Here is a 27361-nt window from a genome sequence, read left to right as displayed (position 1 = left end):
TGAAGTAAATAAACCAAACACAAAGTAATAACTGCACCTTTAAACCATTTAACTTGAGGATGTGGGATTCCAGTTGTTTTACACTCCATAACAGTCGTGTCTCCAAGAGCAACCAGAATTTCGCTTCGAACTACTGTCAGTGTTGGGCCCTCTAAAAAGAAACATCGAAAAAATGAGTTCCTCATCCAAAGCATACATCATTTTTAAGACATAAACCATGAAAGACTCTAATTTTCTCATTACATGGAAGAATAGTTGCCTTGAAAGTCAAAACAGTTCCTCCCTGACGATCTATTACTCAACTTCCTTAATTTCACTGCGCTGTTTCTTTTACTTACCAACGTATGTAAGGGTGGATGTCTGTTTCTCTGTCCCAGCTGAGTTACTTGCCAAGCAACCATAAATTCCTGCATCTTTTGGAACTGCCTTTCTTATGATCAAGGTGCCTTCTGGGGTCAGTCTATACCTGGGAACACACCAGGGACCAACCAAAATGATTTGTTAAAGAAAAGAGAGTTAACTGTTACATGCACACTCCAAGCAACGCCAGCAGCAGCATGACCAGATGGTTTCTAAACAGGTATTGCCGGTTTTTTTCCTCACAATACACAACAATATTAGTACTATTATATCTAAAAGATAATATCGATGCATTTTATGAAAAGCATTTAAATTAATCTCGCAAAAAGTCTTCTGAAAAAGAGAACTAAAGTATTTTGATTTTAGAAATTAGGAAACTGAAATTCAAGAGTTATAAAAGCAAAGGCTGAGGTACTATTTCCAAAACTCTCAGCTTCCTGTGCAAGAAAGAGTCAAATATTTTGACATTCTTCAAAATTCCTTTCTCACATTGGAAAAAAAATAAAATAAACAGAGAAAGCTATAAACTCTACCTGCTTGAACCAACAATAAACATGTCGTTGTGTGTCCATACTACTGTCGGCTTTGGATAACCTGTTGCGGAACACCTGATAGACACTTCAGAGCCTTCTGTAAAAGTCTGGTTCTTAGGCGAAATGACAAGCCTAGGTGGTTCTAGTAAAAGAAAATTTAAAAGTTATTAAGAAATTAAAAAAAATATAAAATCCATTTAAAAACCACAGATTACAGTAAACCTTTTATTCCCATTTTCAAACAGCTTTATAGTGAGAAAACAATCCTACTAAAGACCAGAGCCCACTCATTTCCACGCTTCCACAAGCAGTCTGACAACTCCCCCGCATAACACAGGCATATACCCTTAGGAAATCAGTAAGTCAGGATTCAGAGTTCAGAGACCAAATGAATTCACACACCGACATGGTTTGCTCTGTGTTGAGATGCAGAATTCGGAGCCCCTGCACGCGGGCACCATTTCTGACAAGCAAAGTTCACCAACATGATCCATCAAAGTGACAAATTCAGGCTGAAACGGGGACAAGTTGTGCAAGGTCATCATTCTGCATAGACGCTATGGGAACATTAGTGATGCCACAATTTTTACCGCATGCTTAAAACTCAGCAAAGCAGCAACAGGGACAATTTTGACAAATTGAAGAAAAATTCCTGCAGACTCCTGGAAAATAAAGCCAATGACCATAAATCTGCAGGCGGGCCAAAGGGAAGAGTATCACCCAAGTGACAAAAATAAGTCATAATAAAGGTGCACACACAGAGGAAGAAATTAACAGCAAAATCACACTGAAGACAACTGAATCTGCAGTTATACAACTGAATTGGAAGTTACAGATTTCAGCTGCATTTTTCCCCACAAGAGTGAAGGGTAGACTTCGTAAAATTCATTCATTTACACTCTCAGAGAAATTTCCTCAGTAAAAAAGACCATCAAAGCAATTCACTGTAGCAACTACTGTTTTCTTCTAAAGTACAAACCATTTTTTTCTTGCCACTGTAATGAAGACAAAGATGCACACTACTTAAAGGATGAAAAAGCAGCAGCAGTTGGTAATACAAGTTACTACTTCGTGGAAGTGGCTACTGTTAGATCAGTAGCATCAACCTTCATGTTAGGGACCTTGCCTTTTGCTAATCATACCCTGTATTAACACGTGTTCCTCTGCAGCTGACGTTTTTACGAACAACCACAGAACAAAAAGCTGAAGCTTAACTCTCCCTCTCAGGAGAGGACAGGAGGCTAAATACCCCTAACACAGGTACCTTGACTCTAGGGCTGCTCTGCATAGCATTTTTTTAGTGGCCTCAGTGGGAATTACAACATTCTACAGACTCAGGCAACGTTTGACACATCTTCATGGCTGCTAAGGAGAAATGTGAGTAAGAGCCAGCACAGACGTTCTATTTACATGTGGCAGGAACAAGATGAAGGTGTGATGCTATGAGACTTCCAGGTGAACAGCATAAAACTTTCTAGTTCAGTCTGTCATAATGCAATCAGAGTGCTACTACAAAAGCCTTTCTAGAAGAACTGATACTGTGCCCTTTTCTGTTCCCAAGGAAAATACTAATTCTGAAACTTATATTGATGTCACAACTAACTGTAAGTCACGGACATAAATCACATTTAATCTTTTTAGTATATTCGTGTTTGTGTGTCATTATTACTGCAGGGAGGAGTTTTTCTAAGTTCTGTCTCATAACACCATTCGTTTCTGGCCTGGAGGAACCTCCCTGCAGAAGACAGTGAAGCTTCTAAGGCAGAAGCGACGCAGGTTCTGCCTCCTTGCAGGGCAGAAGTGCTGTGAGGTTTAGTCAGCAGGTTCTTCATAGAATCACAGAATGTCAGGGGTTGGAAGGGACCTCGAAAGATCATCTAGTCCAGCCCCTCTGCCAGAGCAGGATCACCTACAGTAGGTCACACAGGAACATGTCCAGGCGGGTTTTGAATGTCTCCAGAGAAGGAGACTCCACAACCTCCCTGGGCAGCCTGTGCCAGGGCTCTGTCACCCTCATAGTGAAAAAGTTTTTTTCTAATGTTTTTGCGGAACCTCCTACGTTCCAGTTTGACCCATTGCCCCTTGACCTGTCACTGGACATCTTAAGCAGATGCCATTAAATCACAGACCTTAAGAAAACAATCCTCCCCACAATCTCAGTGTGCTCATGTGACAGAAAATGAGGTAATGAGAAATGAAAGTTCTGAAATGTTCAAACATCAAATAAAGTGCAAAGACGTGAACAGCAGGAGAACTTGTCACCTTTTACAAGAATAGCATAGGTTTGGGAAATACAGGTTGGCAAATCCACAGCTACTATCAATTGAGTCATGCTCTGCTGGGTTTAACAAGGTGTCTGTGCCTCTGCAGGTCCAACTCCACATGACGACATGGACCAATTAGAACACCATACGGCCGCAAGGTAGGGGAGGACACAACTGCCCCATGCATAGGAGATGTTTGATTGTCTGCCACAGTCACAGTTACTATAGAATGATTCGTATTAGAATACATCTTGTTGAACAGGACAGCAAGGTTCCCAAGGAAAATACTAATTCTGAAACTTATATTGATGTCACAACTAACTGTAAGTCACGGACATAAATCACATTTAATCTTTTTAGTATATTCGTGTTTGTGTGTCATGAATAACTCACATCTGTTCACATTTCATGCAAACTTATTTGTACGACCCTATAGGCACATAAACCCCTTCTTTCAAAGAGAAATGTAATTGCTGTTTCAAGGAAGCCTCATTGATGCTCTGGGGAGCAGAGCTGTTATTGCCAGGACTTGACATCTCTTTTTTCAGTCACTAACTAGACATGTGGGCTTGTAAAGGATTCTGAGATCTGTAAGAGACACTGGGAGATATTCTGCATGCTCTGGTCTTCAGGAAGGTTTCCTCTCATGGTGATATTGGTAAGCTGTTTGTCTCCGATGGCAATTACACACCGTGCTTTGGCAACACACCGCTGGCCAGGCAACTGCTTTCACATCATGGCATTATCATGTGAGCAGATGGTGAAAAAAATAATAGTATTTAACATATAAGCAATGAAACTAACTGAAAGAAGTCCATATACACAGCTTAATATTCAAGATACCAGCTATTCCATCTGTTAGCAAGGCCACATTTGCCACTGCTTTTATATTAACTACAGGCTAGCAGCAACCAGGCATGCATGCAGAAGGGGCTTTCTCACACGCCACGTCAATTTGATTTATTTTGCTTTGTTCTTCCTGTCATAGGGGAGAAGATTTGCACATGGGCAGAAGAAGCATGAGCTCCTCACAGTGCCAATCCCATTCAAAGCTGTAGAATAAAACATTTTCAACAACACAGATCACGTGTAAAGCTTCCTAAGAGAAAGAAGGTTTGCATGAAGATTTCAGGGTTTGAAGCATTCACAGTCATAACCATCCTCGGCCCTAACATTCATTAAAATCATTCCAAGCAGTTAAATTTTGCATGAAAGGTACAGCAAGTTTTTATTTCATAGCACAAAACCCCCAAAACTCTTATCATTATTAGTAAAAAGCAGACTTATTGACAATCTTTTTCCACTACTTTCTGCATGCTTTTTTTCCTCTTTTTTAACAGAAACTTCTCCCCAAAAGCCACCCTGCAGATGACATTTGACTGAACCATTACTTAATAATTTTGTGCAGCACCCTCAAGATTCTTTTTTGCATTTTACACTAAGAGCCTTTCTGGAAAACCAAATGATTCAAATTACTCATCTGACAAGTAATTAACAAAGCTAAATAAGAATAACTACTTAAATGTATCTAGGCTAGATTAAAAAAAACACAACTCACCACGTTAGAACTCAAATATTGCACCAGTTTGTGCGTTATTACAAGGGTTTGATTTTGGTCAAGATTTCACTTTCTCAAGACGTTAAGAGTGAACATTGTGATCTTTCTACACACGCCCCGATCTTGGCAGAGAAGACATCCCCAGCCCCGTGCCCAGCCTGTTCACCAGCAGTTCTCCATAGTTACAGCCCACTCTTGTTCACATCAATTAAAAGGCTTTGAATTGACCTACTTGGGCTTCTACACACCAAGATATGCCAAGAGCAGATACTTATCCCTAAGCCCTTCTTTTATTAATACAGGATCCACAGTGCTGACATGAAAAATTCAGGACTGAGGTTCCTGCACGACAGCAGCAATGTCTACCAATTGTTCTGTTTATGGATATGCCTCAGTTTTTCCATGTGGAAACAAATAAATGGAAGTGAATGGCTTTGATCTCAAACTATCTAAAAAGCTACATTAGGTTAGTGTCAAGACTGCATACTGGGAAGGCTCAAGGGGAATAATATTCAACTCTGTTATTATGATAGCTATTAACAGATGTCAGTAAGTGAGACAGAAGGCTGTGGTTATGAAGAATTCCTCCCAAAGCGTAGATTTCTACTTTGATCTCCAATCAGGCGTAGAATTCACATTGTATCTTCTGTTATGAAATAATATCACAAATGCACAGAACTTGTCACTACATTCACAAACAGGAAACCTCTCCATTCATCTGCTTTCTATTAAGTTTAAAACATGTTTTAGGAATATGTGCTGGAATTAATATTCAATTCACTTTTACATTTCCGTTCACAAGCCAAATGAAAAAAAGTGTAAAAGAAAAATTGTGCATAAACAGAAAAACCAACAGAGGCTCCTGTTTGAGTAGCAAGCTGAGAATGGATTTCTTATAGCACAAATAATGATCAAAGCCGCTCAGTAGGGATAAACAAAAAGCAACCTTCAGCATTAATCAGCCAGCCACATTCATTTGTACTTTTGGCATCAACCAAGCGAACCTAATTAAAAAGGAATTTTGTCTTTGGACGTTATTATCTTGCTTCATTCACTCGTCAGCCGTCTCAGCCGCTGAGTTCCCAGTGATGCCCTTCCCCATCTACCCGCGACCACGCAGAAGCGCAGGCTGTGCTGTCTTGCGTCGGCCCTGGCCCTCAGCGAAGGTGACACTGCACAAGCAGCCATGACATCCTCCGTCTCCGTAAGCGCTTACACACGAGCTCAGGTCAGCCATACACAGCAGCGTCGTTCGTGGTTGCTTTTGTGAGACCCTCCACAAAGCTTCCAAGTAGAAATTTATCTTCTGTGGGGTAGAGGGGAGTGGTGTTTTTTGTTGTTCAGCCACGGAGAACGCACAAGCTGCAATTTCACCAATGCCACCAACCCCTGCTACTGTAGGATAGAACAAGTTGATCTGCTGTGACACCCTGTGCAGCTTCCAGTCCAGCACTAAAAGTGTGCGGTGAAAGCCAACAGGAGAAGGAGCACCCCTTTTCCCTCTGTAGCCAAATGACCTACTTGCCAAAAGACATGTAGAGATGCACAACAGCCAAAGAGCATCCTTACTGAAGTTTTCATAACCTCCCTGCACTTCCTTGTAACTTGCCATTCACTGCCCATATGCAGACTATCAGAAAAAAAAATTAAGTGCACGGTAAGTGTTCACCAGCTGTGAACAAAAGGCCATAAAGAAAGCATCTGACAACATACATGCCACATGCCCAGCCTTTACAATGACCTCTCCGCTGGAGAAAGACTTGCAGAAGGAAAGGAAACGGGCTCCTTCTTCCTCGTGTCCCAGTCCTGGGTTTGTGCTCAACCCCAGAAGTCAGTAGACTCAGGAAAACCAATTGGTGAGTACCTTTATAAAAGAAAATTAAAAACCTCAGGCTTCCTGCTCCAGCAGAGCCATGCTGACGTGCTGCAGATAAAAAGATCATCTTGGAAACACAGCACATACAGAGAGTGATAGAGGGAACTCTGACCTCTGAAACTTAGGGGGTTCTTCTCAGGGCATGTATCCTCATCTTCACAGAATAGTTTACTGAAATGGAAACCGAATTTGTTTATGGTCCTCTGTACTACCATGGACTGCACAAAGCCTTCCTGGAAGGGTTGCCAGTCCAACATCTTTCTTACAACTACAAGCTAAATACTTAATAGTTTAATTATTTCCTCATACTTTTTATTAACTGTTGCAGTAACAAAGATCAAACATCCTGCAAGAAGCCAGAGCCAGAGATCTGCATGGTATATGCCTTGAACTAGAGGTTTGAGAAGGTGAGAAGACATCCAAAAGTACTAATTTCTTAAAAAGGTTATGGTGCCACTCCCCAAAAGTCCTCTTTGAAATCCTTGTAAAGGCCTATATTTTCTCTGAGAAAGCAGCAAGAAAATAGTGAGCAAGAAATCTAATTACAGAAGTTAAGATGCATGACACTAATTTCCTGTTTAATATCATAATTTTTATCTTTCATAAAGTTAGGATTTAAATTCTTCGAAGCAAGAACCTTTCCTAAGATGTATCACAGAATCACAGAATGTCAGGTGTTGGAAGGGACCTCAAAAGATCATCTAGCCCAGCCCCCCTGCCAGAGCAGGATCATCTACAGTAGATCGCACAGGAACGCGTCCCGGCAGGTTTTGAATGTCTCCTGAGAAGGAGACTCCGAATGCTATAAAAAAATTACAAAAGATTAATTATCACTTTAATTAAATTTGTGACAAATGTTCTAAAAATCATAGAAAATTGAAAGATATTCCTAGCTGGATGAGTGAGCTTTGCTTGTCCTGCTTTTGTCATAATCTGTAGAGAATATCACCCAGGGAAGATTCTAAAAAGAAACCTCCCAAACAATAAATTCAAGCCTACTCATGAAGTCTGGCCATAGGAGTGATTGGTCTGAAAATGCAAACTACTTTTAACTCATCACTTCACTTTCACTGAATACCGAGGAGAACCTCTTCGGAAAGGCAGCTGTGTGGAGGAGACAAATGAACTTGGGGCTACTCACTCATTTTCTTGAGTGGCAGAGAGGCTGCTCAGGTGACTCCTGACCCTTCTGCTAACCTGTGCAAGAGGCTGATTTCCGAAAAATCGTTTAATGACTATCATTGAGCCTGCTGGGAATGATAATTAGCACCTAGGGTACATACTTTCAGACTTTCTTTCAGACAGTACTGAACTTTGCACCAAAGAACATTGCTGAATTGCTCTAACTTGCTCTAACAGGGCGGTGGGGAAGAACCACAGCGATAACACATTTGTGGTAGTAACTTAAAAATATGCAGCCTGGGGGAAAAAAAAAAAAAAAGAAAAATCAACTAATCTTATCACACAGTTCCAAGTAACAGCCTAGTTGTAAGCGCAAAAGGCACTAAGATGCTTTTTGTTCTTTAGGAAATACACCTTGCATTTAACTAACTTGCTAAATTTGAAATAGCAAGTAAAGTAGTCAATACTTCAATTTTATTCCCTTTCTATTTTCTCTGGTTTTTACGGAATTTAAACCATTATAACAAATTTATCCTTGCCCACTACTACAGTGCGTATCCATTTATCTGAGTGAATGATATTTACATGATCAGTTATATAGATATTTCAAAGACTAAGACATTTATTTCTGTATTGTCTCTTTTCAGAGAGAAGAGCAGAGGAAATCCAGGGAACAAAGCCCTGGGTTATGCCACGAAGGACACCTTCTGTCCACCTAGACAACCTCTTTCCTGAAATCATTCCAGATAAAAGCATGTTCATGCCGAAAGCCCTACTGTGTTCATCCTGCTCTGGTTTCTGCTCCTTGTCTAGGATGTACGAGTACTGTCACTGCTTTGGTTGCAAGTCACATACATTGATCCCTGGGCAATTTTTTATTCTGACCTGGATTTCAAGCTATTAATTGGTTGGTAAGTGTCCACAGCACTTCCCTACCGCAGACATTACGCTTGCATCTGGTCAGGCTCACCCTCCCCTGCTGCACATCTCACGTAGTTGACACCACAGCGTAGGACAGTGCTCTCCTCATGTGTCAGCTCGACAAACAAAGAGATCACTTAGCAGACATTTAGCAGACTACTTATGACTGTGAAAACTCTTCAAGGCCCAAAGTCAAACACATACTTTACTTCTTGTGTGGGCAGGTGGAACACATAATACGTACGCTTATTTCTTGCGGGTGCGGCTTAGGTGCTTCTAGCACTCAGCTGCTACTACAGATCGCTCTGCATTAACAGCGCTACTTGTAAAGAGATGCTAAAAACTTCTTTCAGCTGTGATGGTGATACCAGGGAGGCATTTAAACACTTTTAAGTGTCCAGCAAATAAACAGGTAAAGGAAACTCCCCATGCTATGGACAGGAAGTACTGCATGCATGATTTTATTGTACCTGTAAATTCAGATAAAGAAATAAATCCAAATATTATGCTGACCTGCATGATCTTCATCAGAGAGCTCAGCACCCAGCAGCTGGTATTTGCATACCAGTATTAGGGGGCCAGTCAGCTCAGTGGTTTGAGTGCGATGCTGACAACAATGACAACACCAAGGTCACGGGTTCGATTCCCGCTCGGTCCCCATGTGTTGCCTGGTCTAGTCGAGAGGTGGCGTCCCTGCCCACATCAGGGGGGTTGGACTAGATGATCTCTAAGGTCCCTTCCAGCCTAGGCCATTCTATGATTCTATGATTTTATATAGTGCATACCCAATAAGGCAAATGTTCAGCATTGCCTCACTTCCCATTCATCTACTGCTGAATTCATCATATGCTGAGATTACTAAACTCAAACATCTCTACTAATCGCCAACATAAACACAAGTAAAAGCCATAAAAGTTTCTACATCCTATGCAGCTGTGTTGTAGAGGCAAAAGAGAGATGCAATCATTAAAAAAAAACAAAATAATGCTTCATTGTCTACTCCTACCTACTCACACCAGAACACATGCAAAACCAGAACCATTAAAAAAAAAAAAAAAAAAAAAATCACATTAAGCATCAACTGAATTTCAGGGATCTGAGTTTGCACAAGTGTGCATTTGAAATTCTTGGAGGGAGAAGGAAATTAGTAATACTGCAAATCAATCTCTTCAGCATGTACATTTTTTCAATTAAAATAAAAAAGGACAAAGCGTAAGTTCCTCAAAAGCTGTCCCCAAATCAGTATCACTTACATAATATGAAAAAAATCAACCTACCAAAACATGTCATATTAATTCAATCTGATAAACACACATATAGCAAACGTGCTTTGCCTAGAAGACTGAAAAGAAAATGTTTATACGCTCACGTTCTCATCAGTGAGAAATACAGCACTGAATAGTTTGCAGGATCATCAATGTTTCACACTCCTGCCTCACACGGCTGCAATATGCTCCTCTAAGTTTTTGAGAAATTACATCAAGCATCTGAAGAAGTCGTGAATTACCTTCAAAACTCACTTATGTTTCCATACAAAGAGAAATCTGTTGGGGGGAATTGAGCAATTCACACTACAAAGTCACCACTTAACAAGGTCCAGAGACAAGTGTGCACTTTAAAATTCAGTCATAGCACTCAATAAACACAATAAAAACCAAAACATACAATCCTAGAAGGCTCAAGAGCCCATACTCCTTGAGGTTTATAAAACTGCATTCAGTGACCTTCTAGACTACTCTGAGCGATGTAATGCCACTCCCCAAACAGGCACAAGTTTTAAACGTGATTTTCATATAGCTGTGCTCCATATTTAGTGTGGGACAATTAATGGCTTTGCATCCTATGTTCTCACCACAGAATAGTCAACTGGGGGAAAAAAAAAAACAAACAAAAAACCAAACTAACTTTCAAGATTTCAGTCTGTATTTGTACAGCTGCTGGCACAAAAATCAGATGAATGTTCTTTTTCAGAAACAGCAGCGTCAAACTGAAAGCTTTCAAAACAAGAGTTTACTACAATCCACTTCAGCATGTAAAGCAGATGCTGGGTTATTTTTAGAGCTATCAACATTTGTTCTCTGCCTCAAATCCCACTCCAGAAGGAAAATGGGGATGAAAGCAATTTTTATTCTTTTACAATCCAAAATTCGGAGATCTATATGGAACTGTCCCAACAATAATAAAGAGCGTCAATATGAATTTAATTTGACATTCTGAATTATTTGCAACTACAGAAAGCACGAACCATCTCAATCTACTAACAAGACTTCAAACTTCCTGCTTTGGATTGTTAATAATGACAATCCTATAAAGCTCTCACTTCTTACACATACCCACTCCTCACTCTCCTGCTGCCAAACAAGAACCGTTCTTATGAACGCTGCTCTAGACCCTGTCAAGCACTATGGGTTGTGCACGACAATCACACACACCAAAGCACCTCCAGGAATCTCAGAGAAACCATTTTGACTTAGCAAACTAAAATGATTAGAAATAACAGCGCATACAAGCATCCCAACACCATTCAGCATCAGCATACAGCCCTTGGAAAGGCTGGCAATCATTTTTACCCGAGGCAGACACTACCACAGAAATCTCAATTCAGCAGCAGCTTAGCATTTCCGACATATTTATTCTAAGTATCTTTCATTAGAAACAAAACAACCCACAATTTGGACTCTCAACTCAGCTTGTCTAAACTGTCCAAGGGGGTTCTCTCAGACACCTTTTAAAGCTGTTAGTAACAGCAGTACCAGCCAAAAGTTAATTCCCAACTATCTGATATAATCTTTCTACATATATGACTGATTCGAAAGTCAATATTCTGCTGTGGCAGAAGTAAACTTCTTAATGTTTACTACAAAAAACTGCCAGAAGTAATTTGGTCATTGTGTTAAAGCTCCCAGCTGGTTTGCAGACATTAGAGAGGAAAATCTAAATCCCAGGAAGAGATGAACGAGGGACAGAAATGCTTCTCTTGCTGCCTTTGACATGCTTGAATGAGGTCTTGATGGTAAAATCCCACAGAATTTCAAACGAAATTTTCCAAATGTATAGAAGTTGAGGGTTTTTTCACAATTATTTTTTCCTTTTCTTCCTTCGGCCTTACTAGAAATTTAACCATTATAACTCTGCTGTAGCCTTTTAAGGGTAATTCAAACACATCAATGTAGAAACACTTCATTCTGCTATATTTTGTAACAGATCCTACATAATTGATTGCACACCTACTAATTCTGCCTTGGTAAACCAATATGCTCTTCCTATAAGAAAAACATCCCACTAGAAGGTGTTACAACTCCACTTTTGACCTTACTCTGGCTTAAAGTGCTCCAAGACAGACAACTTCATTGAACTGGGTTGTGGGTTTTTGTTTGTTGTCTTTTTTTTTTTTTTTGCTTTTCTTATTTTTAATAAAATTTTCCATCAGTTAACAAAATCCCAGAATTACAACAGCAAAGGTAACGAAGCTACCCACTCTGCACAGAACATGGCCCAGTACCACAAGCAAGCAGAAACCTTGCTGGCCTCATCTACAAGCAGAGAGAATAGTTTTCTTCCTAACACACTTTGAGTTCTGTCCCTTCTCAGCCACAGACAGGCAGCTAGGAACGCAAGGTTCAAACCTTCACATGATCAAGGCAAATGGAGAGAAATCCGCCATGCTTTCAAATTTTTAAAGCATTAGCTCCAAGACAAGTTGCTGCATTTATAAATTTATTTTTTAGGGGGGGAAATTTGCTCCTGGTATGAAGCAACAGCACAGATCGAGACAGGTACAGGAGGATCAAACCACAGCTCAGAGCCGCACAGCATGAGGCACTCTCGCAAAACAAGTACTGGTGCTGTTCAGTGACTCCTACTGCCAGCTTACAGCAGGAAAGAACTACCTGGTGGTTCTGCTAGTCTCCAACCGGTTTTATCAGCGGGCATAAGTAAAATACAGAAGTCACTAAGAGAGGCAGCTCACAAGATAAGGAAAATATACAGCACGACAGAATAATTTTAACAAGTGGTTTTCTTGTTACCTTGCACCGTCAGGAAGACTGACGCTGTGGTAGATCCACCCTCATTAGAAGCGATGCAGTTGTACTTGCCAGCATCTGTGAGCTTTACAGCCTTCACCTCCAAAGACAGGTTGCTCATCATCCTTATTCGCAGGGGCTCTTTGAGCCTCACATCCCTGCCGTTTCTCTGCCAGGTGAGATTGTAACGCACTGTGCTTAAAGTTAGGCAGGTCAAGATGACTCCTTCACCAGGGACAACCGTGACGTTATTGGGAACCTGAATCATTGGGGGAGGCTCTGTGTAGAAAGAATAGAATAAAAATCAGAAGAGAAAAAGATTTGTGAACCTTTGGTTCACTTGTGGATTCTTCATAAGCAACTTCAAGTATACTATAACATAAAAAAAAAAAGAAGATTTGTTTAATATTTAGTTTCGTTTCACATTACTGAAGCCATGAACAAGAACCTCGGGCAGCATTCCCTTTTCCTGATGATAAGCTACCTAACAGGAGCTTATACTACAAGAACACACCTGATTTAGGTCAAAACTATCACACTGTGTACATCAGAGGATGTGGCACCATGTCCTTTGAGCTCATCCCATGCTGGGAAAAGCCAACAAGAGATCAGAGCACCACAGCAACAGCCAAATGCCAGGTCCTGCACCTTGGCCACAACAAACCCCAGAAGCGCTACAGGTTTGGGGAGGAGTGGCTGGAGAGCTGCCAGGCAGAGAGGAACCTGAGATTCAGCTGGAATTGGCCCAGCAGCTGGCCCGGGTGGCCAATGGTATCCTGGCTTGTATTAGGAACAGTGTGGCCAGCAGGACCAGGGCAGTGATTGTGCCCTGTGCTCAGCACTGGTGAGGCCACACCTCGAGCCCTGTGTGCAGTTCTGGGCTCCACAGTACAGGAAGGACATCGAGGTGCTGGAGAAGGGCAACCAGAATGATTAGGGGACTAGAGGGTAAGTCTTATGACGAGAGGCTTAGGAAGCTGGGGCTGTTCAGTCTGGAGAAGAGAAGGCTGAGGGGAGACCTTATTGCTCTCTACAACTATCTGAAATGCAGCTGTAGTGGGACGGCTCTTGGCCTCTTCTCCCGAGTGAATAGCAATAGGACAAGAGGGAACGGGTTCAAGTTGCACCAGGGGAAGTTTAGATTGGATATTAGGAAAAACTTCTTCACTGAAAGGGTGGTGGAATGGGTTACCAAAGGAGATGGTGGAGTCACCATCCCTGGACGTGTTTAAAAACCGGTTGGGTGTTGCACTTCAGGAGATGGGTTAGTGTTAGAGCGGTGTAGGCTGGACTTGATGATCTTAAAGGTCCTTTCCAACCTTTACAATTCTATGATTCTATGATGAGACCTAATCTTTATCAGTACAAACCAAAACCCAATTATCCTAAGAAAAGCAAGGATAATGGGGAATAAAAAAAATCCATATCAACTAAGGGTGAAAGTCTCTCCTAAGTACAAAGCCAGTCATAACTCCTCATTTAAGTCTCATGTGGGATCTTGCAGAGGAGAGTCAAGAAAAGATACACTTGCTTACTGAGGGTGGAACTTCTCCCCCTCAGTCTTAGGTTTTGGGTTGTTTGGGAGAAAAGACAAATCTTCTAACGCTTTCTGTGGGCATCTCACCAACTATGTTACTTAAACTTAGAAAAGAGAGAGATGAAGGCCAGCACAGCATTGGAATCCCTGTCTTTTGAATGTCAGTCTGGTAGGGCACAACATCTTTTGGACTACACCTGCCTCCTACTGCAGTAGCACACACCCATGGCAACCCCCAGCCAAACTCTGAGCTGCATCCAGAGCGCTTCTTCCCTGGCACTTCAGTTAAGGTGTCTGCACAAGCCATTTGAAGTTTTAAAGATTTAATACTAGTAAGGCAAAGTCAAACTCAAATGTTTGCTTCTTCTGAAACTAGAAAATGTTGACACAGCTCCAATACCTTTTGCGCAGCAGTTGACAAACTGGATTATCTGTGATGTACTGTCTGTCAGCTGGACAAACGAAGAATACTTGAAAAGATTGTTTGCCTTGCTTAAAGAAGAAATTTCAAGTAATTTTTCTCCAAATATTTGTAACACAAGGACTTCAAAGCATCTCCCTCACATTAAATACGAGTCATGCAGAGGATTACACAGCAAGTCAATCTGGACACAGAAGCTTTTCCTGTCATCCCTCTTGACATTCAAGTTACACCAATACGAAAGGCAAAAAAGGTTAGGGTTCTCTTTCAGTTTTCTCTGGGACGAGGAGGATAGTTGCAACTACCAGGCCAAGAATCATTGTGCCCACAGTTTCTGAGGCAGAATATAACAGCTCTAAATCATGGTTTGAACCAGGCATATGGGAATACCCTATCTGACTGAAGCAACTTTATAGCCAAAATACAAAACAGCACTCTAGCGCCAAGACTCTTACTGCTCAGTTCTACTTGAGTACTTTACTTGACTGAAAGGATGTTCCTATCCTCAATCTTATCATTTGGTGTAAAAAGGCTGTTTCTCAGCAAACTCTGCCTTGTATGGAATCATACACATTGGTTTCTTTGGATTTGGTCATACTGCCATGAAAGGAACATCTTTGCCTGGAAAAGAGAAGGTGAAGGGATATACAGTCACCTTTTTCAACTACCTAGAGGGTTGTTTTAGAGAATACAGAGTTAGAGCCTTCTCAGGGCACAAACAAAACAACCAAAAAAACCCAAAGAAAGAAGAGAATGAAAGTATGGTGGTAACATGTGCCAGGGGAAATTCTGACTAGACATGCAAAATATTTTCCTAGTGGGGGTAGTTAAGCCCATAGAACTTGTGAAATCTCTGTCCTTGGGGACATTCAAAGTTTGATTGGACAAGTTCCTGAGAAACACAAACAAGCTTGGAAATTGAATCTGCTTGGAGCTGTGACTTGGTCTCGGTAACTTCCAAAGGTCCCTCCAGGCTAAATTGTTCTGTGATTTGTAAGCCATGTTAACTAACCTGAATTAGCTACTACAGAAGATAAAAGAGAAAAACTTCAATTTCAGGTAATTATATGAAACCCTGAGACTAAATTCCAAGTGCTGTTCTGAGCTCTACTTTCATTACTGTCAATTAACTGACTCAGCTTCAGGGTTCTCCCTAGCAAAGATCAATACACTTCTGCAGGACAGATGTCTGATCAGCACAGTCAGAAAGCAACAGAGGACAGATTCTTCTAGTGATAATTAAATCGGGCATAATCATCGAGTGTCCCAAGGCTGAACCAGTTATTAACTTACATAAGGAAAATTCCTTCCTTCTCAGCAAGTGGAGTATCAGTGCTTTGTGCTCTGAAACTGCTTTAACACATAACTCACCCCAACTCATACTAAGTGGATGACTGGATTTATAACTGGTTGTCCTTTAAATTGAGATTTTTATGAAGTTAAGAACATTTTAAATTTTTTAAAAAGTGATTAAAATTGCCTCTTGGGTAGATAATACTTGGTAGCCTTTTCAGGGCTACCAACCAAATACTACGATTTATTCAAAATTATTTTTATGAGTAGATCAATTTACTCCCATTTCATTTTACTTCTTTCATCCCAGTTATTGGTTTTTAAAAATTAAAAGTAATGGATGAGATTTTCAACAATCTACTGGATCTTGTTGGAGCTTTTTGGAAAAAAAAAAAAAAGCAGAAAACTTTTAGATGTAACTTTTGTAATTCTGTGTCTACCAGGTAATACATACATACAATTAAGTAAACGCATAACTAATACAGCTTGAAATAAAAAAGGAGAACAATTGAAAACTGAGATTTCAATTTCTGCTTCTACAGGCCATATCTATTCCACAAGCCCAACTGGCAGGGGGAGCTAATTAACTAAACCTGCGCCCGCAGGTGAGAAAAAATGTAATATACTTAGAACTAGAAATGTATTTTACTAGCCCCAAGCATCACTGCTCTCTGTTAAGTGCTCCAGCATGACGTACTAACCACGCTTCAGCAAGGAAGGATGGGCGCTACCTACCTGATACATCCAGAAATGTCTGCGCACGTCCTGTTCCTGCGTTGCTACTCGCGGTACATTCATAAAAGCCTTCATCAGACAAGGAGACGGTGGCAATTTCCCAACTCATACTAGATGATTCTCTGGAGGAAGAAAAAGGGATACTTGCTAAATTCCTGAAGGAACTGAGGTACAAGAACTTCTGTTTCTCAACTACAGACACAGGAGATTTTCACAGGAATTAAGAGGAAAAACAGACCATCGGATGGATCAAATTGGATCTAGCTTTACAGATTTTATTTAAAGATATATATATTGTGAGTACTAAGGTGTGCTCTTTGCTGGGTTAAAAACTGGCAGGATGGCTGAGCCCAGAGAGTGGCAGTGAACAGAGTTCAGTTCAGTTGGTAGCTGGTCACAAGCAGCATCCCCCAGGGCTCAGTTATGGGGCCAGTCTTGTTTAATATCTTTATCAACGATCTGGATGAGGGGATCAAGTGCACCCTCACTAAGTTTGCAGATGACATCAAGTTAGGCAGAAGCGTTGATCTGCTGGAGGGCAGGAAGGCTCTGCAGAGAGACCTGGACATGCTGGATCAATGGGCCAAGGGCAGCGGTATAAGGTTCAACAAGGTCAAGCAGCCGGTCCTGCACTTTGGCCACAGCAACTCCCAGCAGCGCCGCAGGCTCAGGGAGGGGGGGCTGCCAGGCAGGGAGGGAACTGGGGTCACTGGTGCCAGCAGTGTGCCCAGGTGGCCAAGAAGGCCAACTGCATCCTGGCCTGTATCAGAAACAGTGTGGCCCGTAGGACCAAGGAAGCGATCGTGTCCCTGTGCTCAGCACTAGTGAGACAGCAGCTTGAGCACTGTCCTCAGTTTTGGTCACCTCACAACAAGATGTCAAGGTGGTTGAGCGGGTTGGAAGAAGGGCAAAGAAGCTGGTGAGGGGTCTGGAGAACATATCTTACAAGGAGAAGATGAGGGAACTGGGATTGTTTAGCCTAGAGAAGGCTGAGGGGAGACCTTACTGCTCTCTACAACTACCTGAAAGCAGGCTGTAGTGAAGTGGGGGTTGGTCTCTTCTCCCAAGTAACTAGCTCTAGGACAAGAGGAAATGGGCTCAAGTTATGCCAGGAGAGGTTTAGATTGGATATTAGGAAACATTTCTTTACTGAAAGAGTGGTAATGCTTTGGAACAGGCTGCCCAAAGAAGTAGTGGAGTTGCTCAGAACGCGTGCACGCGGCACTTTGAGACATGGTTCAGTGGTCATGGTGGTGCTGAGTTGACAGTTGGACTTGACGATCTCAATGATTCTACGAGGGCAGCATCTACCCTGCTACAGGATAACTACAGCCATGCAGGTCTCTTTGAATTTTTTAAACTACAGAGTCTATCTCCATCCCAAACATTTATAATCCAGCAGCACATGAAGTATCACTTCAAAGACGACTCTGACTTCTCTGCCAGCTGCATCTCTGAACTTACGACCAGTAGTAACTCTGATAATCCAGTATTCTTGCACATTGATTGCCTAGTTACATAAAAATAAAAAGCCCAACACATAAAAAGACAGAATTGATGGATTTAAGACTGTAGATGGCGGCTGCAGTACAGAAGAGATGCAAGAAAGATAATGTAACAAGAATTTAGAGAAATAATTGCAGTTTTTCTATAAATCTCAGCAAGGGCAAAGCTGATAGGCAATAAAACCATGTATTTACCATGTACAGTGTTAAAGTCAAGGAGAGACTAAAAGCATAACTACATTGACTGGTGCTTAAACGAGCTTAAAAACAAACATAGGTTCTCAAGATTCAAAACCACATTTTATACAACTAATTGTGCAACAAACACACAGATGATGACAGAAATGAGCAAAACAGAGGTTCTTCTGCAGCGTCCCAGTGCTCCCTGCAGCCTGTTGCTATGGCATATAAACAAAGCTCATGAGTGTTAAAATATCTCTCATAGCTTTGGCAAGTAATTGCCACATTACAGGAAAACATTAAATGAGCAAACCTTTTGTCTCTCTTTTGTTTGTCTCAATAGATGAATTTATCAGCCCTTAAAGGATACAGAAAGAACAAGAGATACTTGGAACGTGCGTGAAAAATCAATGCTGTAGCACCGTGGGACAGAGAATCCAACTATACTACAAATGAAAACAGTATAGAGTGACCTTAAGCGGCTTCCTACTTAGACTCTCTGACTCCATACTTGCTCTAGATAACCTAATACATCATATATCAAATCTATGGCATTTTACGGTGCAATGCTGGCAAATGGACACGGCAGTGACTGCCAACAAGAAGGTAGTGTTTCTTCCAGAAAGTGAAAGGTGAGAAACTTTTTCATGGAAAGTATGTTAGAAGTCAAGTTACGCAATCCTGTTCCTAATTTCTGACTTTTGCTATACACCGGATGTCGCACACGGAAGTCTTGAGCCCGGAAGCATAAAAAGAAATGTGTTTAGAGTAGAAAGCGTGGCAAACAGACCTGCGGTGATCTATTTAAAAGAAAATTAAATATAACAACAGCAGCAACAAATACACACCTCACGGCACCTGCTGCACACTTTTGCACTGACTCAAAAAAGCAGCCACTGCACACAACTCTTTGCAACACGTGTGACTGGGATAACTCGGCACCTTTCAGCACCAAGTCACTTATTTACCCAAATCATCGTACAATTTACGCAACCTGCTGATCAAGCTGCTTATCTAGTTGGTTTAGTAAATACAAATGAGTTGCAAATTCTGAAGACCAAATTCCACACTGGTTATTACCTACTGTAGAACCACTGGCAGAGAGCACAGCAATACCCATGTTGTATCTAACCTCATCTCTTGGTCACTCCAAACCACCGCATCTCCAGTCACATCTTCACCAGCGGAGCAGCAGGCTGCAGCTCACAGGAATGAGCTGAAACCCGAGTGACTCGTACCACACCAGGTAACACGGGGTTTGGAGCGATAGATTCTGCATGGTTTAGCAAATCAGATACTAGACTTTGTACTGGCTGATTCGGAGTGATTTTTTTTTTTAAAAAAAAGATATTATTACAATTATTACTTTAATTAAGTAAAGAGATGCCTTTCTTGACAGAATTCCACACATCATTTTTGCTGATTCTGACCTTTATGGGGTTGGTGGAATCTGCCACTTATAATATGGAATGGATTTTAAAGACACATTAGTGCTCAGTTCCTACTGGAACGAGGTGCTTAACTCCTGGTTCTTGATCTCCTAAGATAGACTTGTCAGAAATGCACTAGGATATTAATCACAATCCAGATTTTCTCTACACAACCACCACAGGACTCAGACATCTGGAAGAACAAAGCTGTTGCAATTTTAGAGAATTTTCTTATTACATGTTACATTTAAAATTAGGAATTATCACAGCTGATAGTACCTCTACAATTAAAGTAGAAAAAAGGTTTCAAAGTATGTTCACCTCGAGAACCCTTAACCTAGATTCATCCTAATGGTATATGCACACAGACAACTGTCATGATATTGTACTTACAAACCATTTCCTTTTTGAAATAAGCATTAAAAACTTTTGCGTGAAGATAACATCTTGCCACCAAAAACTCATTCAATGCAGAGCAATAAGGCAATTCAAGTTTGCATTAGCCAGTAAGCGGAACAAATCCTGCAGGGAATTTCACTACTAATAAAACGCAGACAAGCTAAGCCAAAATAGATCCTCTTGAACTGTTGTCCTGGTCTGAGCTAAATGAAACCAGTTCTGTTCAGTGATTTTTACTTTCCAGCTCAGTCTCTTCTAAGAGGCTGCACTTTCTAAAGTCAGCAGCGTGTTCCTGCAGACAGTGCCTGCTACAAGCAGTGATAACACCTGATGTTTGCAGTCACTGCCTGGCACTGGGATGCAGACAGGCTCTTGCTGATACTTATTCCTACAGTGACCAAGGCCACTGCTGGCTCTGTGTGCCACGCTGGGGGTGCCGGGGAGTGAGAGGGGTCACAGGGAAGTAAAAGGTTGCATCTCTGGGGAGTTCAGACAGTTCAGGTGACCAACAAAGAGTATTCCATCCCATATACGTCATATTCAGTATAAAACTGAGGGACCACAAGGGTTTAGGCCTCTTTCATCAAAGGCCGGCATCCAGGGAGGGCTCCCTCCGATCTTCTGCCTTTGATCCTGTTCCCAAGTTCCCAGATCCAGCTCCCGTATCCAGCTCCCACTGCTGCTGAGCCTGGGAATTCTCCAGTGCCACCCGCTCTGCAGCATCAGTGGTGGTTGCTATTGGGAGGTAGTCAGGTTCGATATTAGTTTTGTGTATATGTATATAGGTCACTATTTTTATTATTTCCTTATTCATTGGAAGCTGTTTTAATTTTCTTTTTCCAATCTGTACTTGTGTCTGCCTCATTCCCTTTTCCTTCCCATTTAGGTGGGGGAAGAGGGGGTTAGAGAGCATCTGTCAGTGTTTAGTGGCTGGGAGAGCCCTAACCCGCAACAGATTTATTGGTGCCCAACATGGGGCAAATGTGAACGAAAACCAATCAGGCTCAGATATTTTGCCAGTTATCTCGATAGGCTTGAGACATATTTTCTTAATTTAACTTAGATTATGCATAACACGAAAGTGAAAAATGCAGCCCAATCATAAAGGTGCCAGATACAGGAAAAGCAAGAAGTATGTGGTGTGATAACTAAAGAATGGAAAAAATTATACAGCTGCTAAAAGTATGTGCTGGGGCTGACTAAATGTAAATGGCACCTCATTAAAAAAAAAAAAAAAAAAAAAAAGGAGCTGCAGCACTTCACACTACCAACAGTGTACAAGGGAGCTTCAGAATATATTTATTTTGGTAGTAATGTACCTGCTATTGAATGCTAGAACTTAGCCTCAGCGTTCTTCTGAAGTGCTTTACAAGAGCTGCTGACACTGCTGTCTAGCACACCCTGCCCTTTTGCCTTCAACTACCTGAATTACAAGATGGACTTTATGAGGATTTAAATTAATTCATAATTTTCCATTATTATCTCATTCTGGAGAGCAAAAGCACGCAATCTCATTTACTGTCCACAAATCTGAAGAACCTTCTGGTATATTTAGTAAAATTTTTCCCATTTTGAGATACTTTCTGAAGAGGAAAATTTCCTAAGGTAGGTCACAGGACACACTTCTAGGGCACTCAACTATTAAAAATAAAGCAAATTAATACATATTACACAGCCATCTGTGTGTGTGGTTACCAATCTACTTCACATAACTTTTAAAAATATAAATAATAACATTTGACTTTCAGAGACAGTTTACCACAGTTTAAGAGCATGTATTTGAGGGAGATTTTGGCCAGAGCCATATAATCTCATCACCTACACAGTGTGCATGCACATATATATACACACACAAACATCCATAGAATACAACTTCCCCAATGAGTATCACAAAAAGATAGCAGAATGCAATAGGATATAACCAGTGTGTAATAGTAAATAATAAACAGAAATCACAGGATATAATCAAGAAATAAAACACTATTGGGAAAAAAAAAAAGGTCACTGCTTACTTGAAGAACTGATCCACTCCTAGTTTTACTCCATTTTTAGTAAAACGCTGAGTAAAAGGGATAAGACTTTCCACATGGCAAGGAACAGATCCTGGCTGTAAATAATATCCTGGAGTCTTGGTGGGCATTGTAACTTTCGGAGCATCTGAAAAAAAGAAAATGTTTCTCAGAAGATTCTTAACAGTTACTAACATACATCCTATCTTTTCTTTTTATTAAAAGGAAATTCAATTTCTGATAAAGTTATACTTAGCAGGTAATAACTTGCCCATCACAATCTAGAGATAGAACTTTGGAAGGAAACAGCACAGAAAATACTTGTAGAAGTTAGAAAAAGATACTAGATACCAACTTTCAACTGATTCAGATATGACAAGCGTACATTCAGGTTAAAAATCTCTTACCAGGAGCAACACTAGAAAATGAAACGCTTGAAACTCTCTGAAAAAGATAATCGTCCTTGTCATAGCCCATTATTTTCACAAAAAAAGCTTCATCTGGTGGAATGAAGTCAGAAATATTCCAAAGTCCGTAGGGCTTTCTGTCAGGATAGTATTTCACAGGCAAGGTCTTAAGAAGTTCCCCTGTAATACTCAGAAGTTCCAGTCTGTCTACTCTAGCTGGAAGAAAGATCCCTGTAGTATTTAGCAGCACAAAGGTAGGAATCCCTAGAAAAACAGAAACATGCTATTTTAAGTGCTAAAAAAAAGAAATAATTGAAAAAGGAAAGGTTTAAATTCCATACCTGTGTCTCAGCACCCTATGAACGCACATTCAATTCAACTCTCATGTACCAAGTTGCAAAAAACTAAGTTGCATTAAGCTGTGCTCTACTTAACAGCTGCCAGGAGACACAGCACAGATTAGGGTCTAAATTACTGATTTCCAACAGGTGTTGCTGAAATAGCAGCCTGTTTATTAACTCCTCACTTGCCCCAGAGCCAAAGGTTTTTTCTGCGACTCCCAAAGTAACAGAAGGTGTTTCAATTTGAGGCATTTCATAGCTAAAAATATCTGGATTTATGCAATATAAAAAACACGCTAATATAAAGAAATACCATAGCACCATAAAACAGGAACGTCGGCTGCTCTCACACATTCAGGGCCCAAGAACCAACGAACAGCAACCCCAGATTTATCATGGGGCTCACCCGAGGGATTATCCTAAGATCTACTTGACTCTGGGGACTCAAAACCAGTCACTGTTTAGCATAGACTAAAATGAAAACGAACCTTGCACCGGTCTGCTGGATGTTTTTTTAAAGTCTAACGTTGGCTTCCTAGAAAACCCAGCTCGAAAGTCAATAGTGCTGAGACCTGTGATGCGAACAGAGTGCCTTCCGCTGCTCGAGGTCTGGAAAAGCAACAAAGCTCGTGTGCATAAACAGCATTTCAGGAATTGCAAAGTTTTTGATCCATCCACTGAGTTCAGTGGATAGACTTTGGCTTTCATTAAAAACAAGACAGAAAGGAGCCTTATCACAAAAGCTGTAAGCAAAAACATATTAAATAAAGCTTTACTTTCAGATACCTGACCCTACAATCATAACATCAGTAAAAAGTGCCAATTTGTCTCAGAGGTAAATCACAAATACTCAAGATCAACACATGCCACTGACAAGTAGACTGGGAGACTGTCTGGAAGTTACGATTTTGACCAATATAAGACAAACTACAAAAGAGTAAAGAAAACACAAGTCGAATGAGTATAAATTTTTTGCTGATTATATATATAAACAATTTACTTCCAGTGCTAAAACAACTTATCTTAGTTTTGATTTATTAGTAAGTTCCCTTTTTAAATATACACAAAATTAATTTTACCCATGAGGCAAAGGCAAACATCATAGGCATTGCATATCATGAAGCAAGCGACATGTACAGACCAACCTCAATCCCTGCTGTTCACTAAAGGTTCTTCTCTTTCCCAAGCAAAGTGTCACCGGGAAAGCAGAGGATGCAGAAGTATCTCTCACCTCTGTTCTCCACTCCTCAACATCCTCACCTCATCATTCTAGTTGAATCAGCATAAAATAATCCCACCTGCACACCCACTCTTGAAAAACCTTTAGCTTTACGTCATTTGAGGATACTTTTATGCACGTCCTCAGACTTACAATTATTTTGATTTATCTTCTTTACGTTACTTTCTATCATACCACGCTAAGAAAGAAAAGGACAACTGTTGCTTGTCAGGAGTGCACAGGAACTCAAGGCTTTTTGTCCTTGCCTACTTCTACAGCATTCGGTGTTGGAAAACAGAAAAACCCAGCAAAACGCCGCTGCACTACACCGAGTCTGTGAGTTAGATTTTTGACAGACTTAACTACAAACCCATGAACAATTTCAACAAGGATAGCAGGGGAAAATGAAGATTCAAAAGGCTGTGAAGAGATATATCTAAATCATACTATGCCAAGTTGAAATCATCAGTTAGCAGAACCTACGTGGAGTTTTTGTTCAGGGAAATGCTACAACACACAAGACTTGTGGAAGAAAATCAGTATTAAAATGAAATGATTGCACTTTGCTTTATCTACCTAGAGATCCATTCTCAAGTACACAATTCCTTCAATTTAGTAAGCACTTCTGATACAGCTGCATGTGAATACTAAACAGTTGTTTCCTATAACTGCCAAGGGACAGCCATTTAGACTCTATGACAAATAGATGTCTATCTGATTAAAACAACCCCTATTTGCTTCTATTTGGTTAGCCTTTCACCTCTGAAAAATCACTAGAGCCTTTTTTATACAAACTAGCTGTTAACAATACAAAGAAATATTTAAGTGTGCCAAACAACTCACGTTATCAAGCATTAATTGGCACTTGAAATTTCATTAGACTAACTCAGTGACAATGTTTTCTTTTTATAGCTTTATGCATCTGCATAAGGAATTTATGTGTGAACAAACTTTTCACAGGTAGTTGTGAAGTTTTTTTAAAGTCTTCAGCCACAGCCTTCAAATCTTACTGCAAACAAAACAACCCAGTGACTAAAGCCAAATTAATAATCCATATCAAAATACATTGGGAAATTATTTCTCTTTATGAATTCTTCAGACCCTTGGATACCTGTAGATTTTTAAGGCTAGAATAACTTTCTACAATTTTACCATTTACTAGTAACAATAACTGCATCTATCATCAGCATGCCTAGGAGCTGGCAGTTTTATGCAAACACCAAAGAATACATTTCAATGTCAAGTCTCTTCTCGTTTTTTGTAGTTTGACATGAATTGCTGGCACTGTACATTAGTGTTTTTCCTCCTAGACTGGGTGAGTGTGATAAAAAGAGCAAACACGTATTTGTTACAGATGTCAAGGGAAAAAAAAAAAAAGGCGTTTGCAAGCAACACAAAATAAAATTGCCCAAAATGCATCTATCTAAAAAGAAAAGTGTGAAAGAAATGCGTGGGTTTTTGCAAAACACACTCAGACTGTTCCTGTTGAGGCTCAGCTCTTGGTAGGCATCTCAGCAGTAGGACCAGCAGATAAATTTAGTCTCATGGCTACCTCTGAGGCGCAGAGAACAGATGCAACAGCAGGACCATCCCTCTGAAGAGGCATGCTGTTTGCTGATATGCTATGGAGAGAGGAGCCACAAGCTCATCTCATGTCATTGCTCTTTGAAAAGACTCCTGTCACCTTGTAAACCAAGGGTACTGTAGCAGACCTGGAAGGAAAACTTACTTATGAATTACACAGACATGCAGAGATCTGATGTCCTCATAACTGAAGTACATGAAGGTGACTGGAAGCTTCCTGCAGCACAGGAGACAACTGAATTGCATACTGTGCATTTTACACTACTCAAACCTGTGATTTAAAGACACTGAAACCACACTAACACTTGTTTGTGGATTAAGGTGGAATGTTCTCAGACTGATGATTGTCCAGTTGATTTCATAGAGGCTAACACTGTCTAGCTCACCATGACTTACCAGACTAAAATGACAACCTTCTGCACTTCCTGGTGACAAGTGATAAGCTGCTTGCACAAACCTAGTTTAGAAAAACAAAAAAAACTTAAAAATCCTCGCTGCAGGAGCCGCCTGATGCTTTGGCCCAGGCTGGTTTCCATCTATCCGAGTGCGCTGGCCTGGTTCCAGCTGAGCCACAGGGCAATTTGCCCCACGCCGAGTGCCAGCCTCAGCTTTAGGAGAGCTCATTAGCTCTGACGAGTGTTACATGTTGAGCCTGTAGGAGTGGCAAACTCCCCTCTCGGCAATTCCTGGAAGCCAGAAATTTGGGCAACGCAGCGCAGGCATACCCAAGTGGTTCCACATGGCTCAGCTCACATCCAAAAAGACTTTGGCTTTGCAACAGCCATGCAGGGCTAAGGAGAGATCACATAGGGTTTTGCTTTTTCTGCACTCTGCTTCTCTTGATGTTTACTAGACTGCATGCTTATCCTAAAAGACTCCAGCAAGCTATGGAGTTGGATACTAAGGCACTGACTGTAGAAAAAGACCTCTCGGTATCCAAAATGTCTGATGTTACCAAGTCCAGTGGAAGCCAATTTTATTTTTTAATTTTTTTTTTAACAGGGTGTCTGTAGCATGTTCTTCAGCATTTCTGGTCGTGGAAGCATAGACAGACATTCACACAGTTTCCGTAGAGCTGCCGAGCTCAGTGTGCTTTTCTAATTCCAGTTGTGCAGCAGTTTCCTGCAGTGCTGTATGTGAATTAATAATCCTTTTCAAACTACCTCTGCACATATGGCATGGAAAATACACACCATGCACCCACTCAGCACACCTCATTGTGAACTTGGCCATAAAGGTATCTTATACTTCTCCTCCAAAAATGGCAATAGAGTATTTACACTTCTGGAACAGAATAGTTCAGTTAGAACGGATATTCCATTACAATTGTTTCCATAGCAATTCAGGAAAGCTGGGATGACCTACATGAAGAAATATACAACAATAAGGCAAAGCATAAGTCAGTTGAGGCCACGGCTACACAACATAATTGAGCAGGTGACGCAAGAACTTACAGCTCATTATACCTCCCCCTCCTCTCCCCAACTCTAAGCACACCTATCACCATGTGCTGCCACATCTCTCACCATAGGCTGCCCTGGAGGAACCAGCTCAAGCTTTGATTTGTTTGAAGATTAAATAGTGTGATTTCCACATAAACAGGCCTTGCACAGATTTTCAGGTGCGGTAGCAGGGTGTTGTT

The 27361-nt window shown here is 40.9% G+C and overlaps 1 protein-coding gene across 1 annotated transcript in view; it reads right to left on the bottom strand.

Moving 5' to 3' along the window:
* The window catches only part of LOC104278746 (hemicentin-1-like), a gene marked incomplete at both ends in the record, with an annotated part of 96852 nt that overhangs the window by 53451 nt on the left and 16040 nt on the right, over positions 1-27361 (bottom strand). The window contains 8 exons of the mRNA XM_009875820.1: positions 38-151; positions 339-466; positions 894-1035; positions 12663-12938; positions 16646-16767; positions 22172-22316; positions 22576-22839; positions 23405-23525. Coding sequence (XP_009874122.1) covers positions 38-151; positions 339-466; positions 894-1035; positions 12663-12938; positions 16646-16767; positions 22172-22316; positions 22576-22839; positions 23405-23525 — 1312 coding nt within the window. The remainder of the gene's footprint in view (positions 1-37; positions 152-338; positions 467-893; positions 1036-12662; positions 12939-16645; positions 16768-22171; positions 22317-22575; positions 22840-23404; positions 23526-27361) is intronic.

Source organism: Apaloderma vittatum, unplaced genomic scaffold (genome assembly GCF_000703405.1).
Source record: "Apaloderma vittatum isolate BGI_N311 unplaced genomic scaffold, ASM70340v1 scaffold469, whole genome shotgun sequence".
NCBI classification, from domain to species: domain Eukaryota; kingdom Metazoa; phylum Chordata; class Aves; order Trogoniformes; family Trogonidae; genus Apaloderma; species Apaloderma vittatum.
The sequence above is the reverse complement of the archived record's forward strand: the minus strand, read 5'-3'. Positions and strand labels throughout refer to the sequence as shown.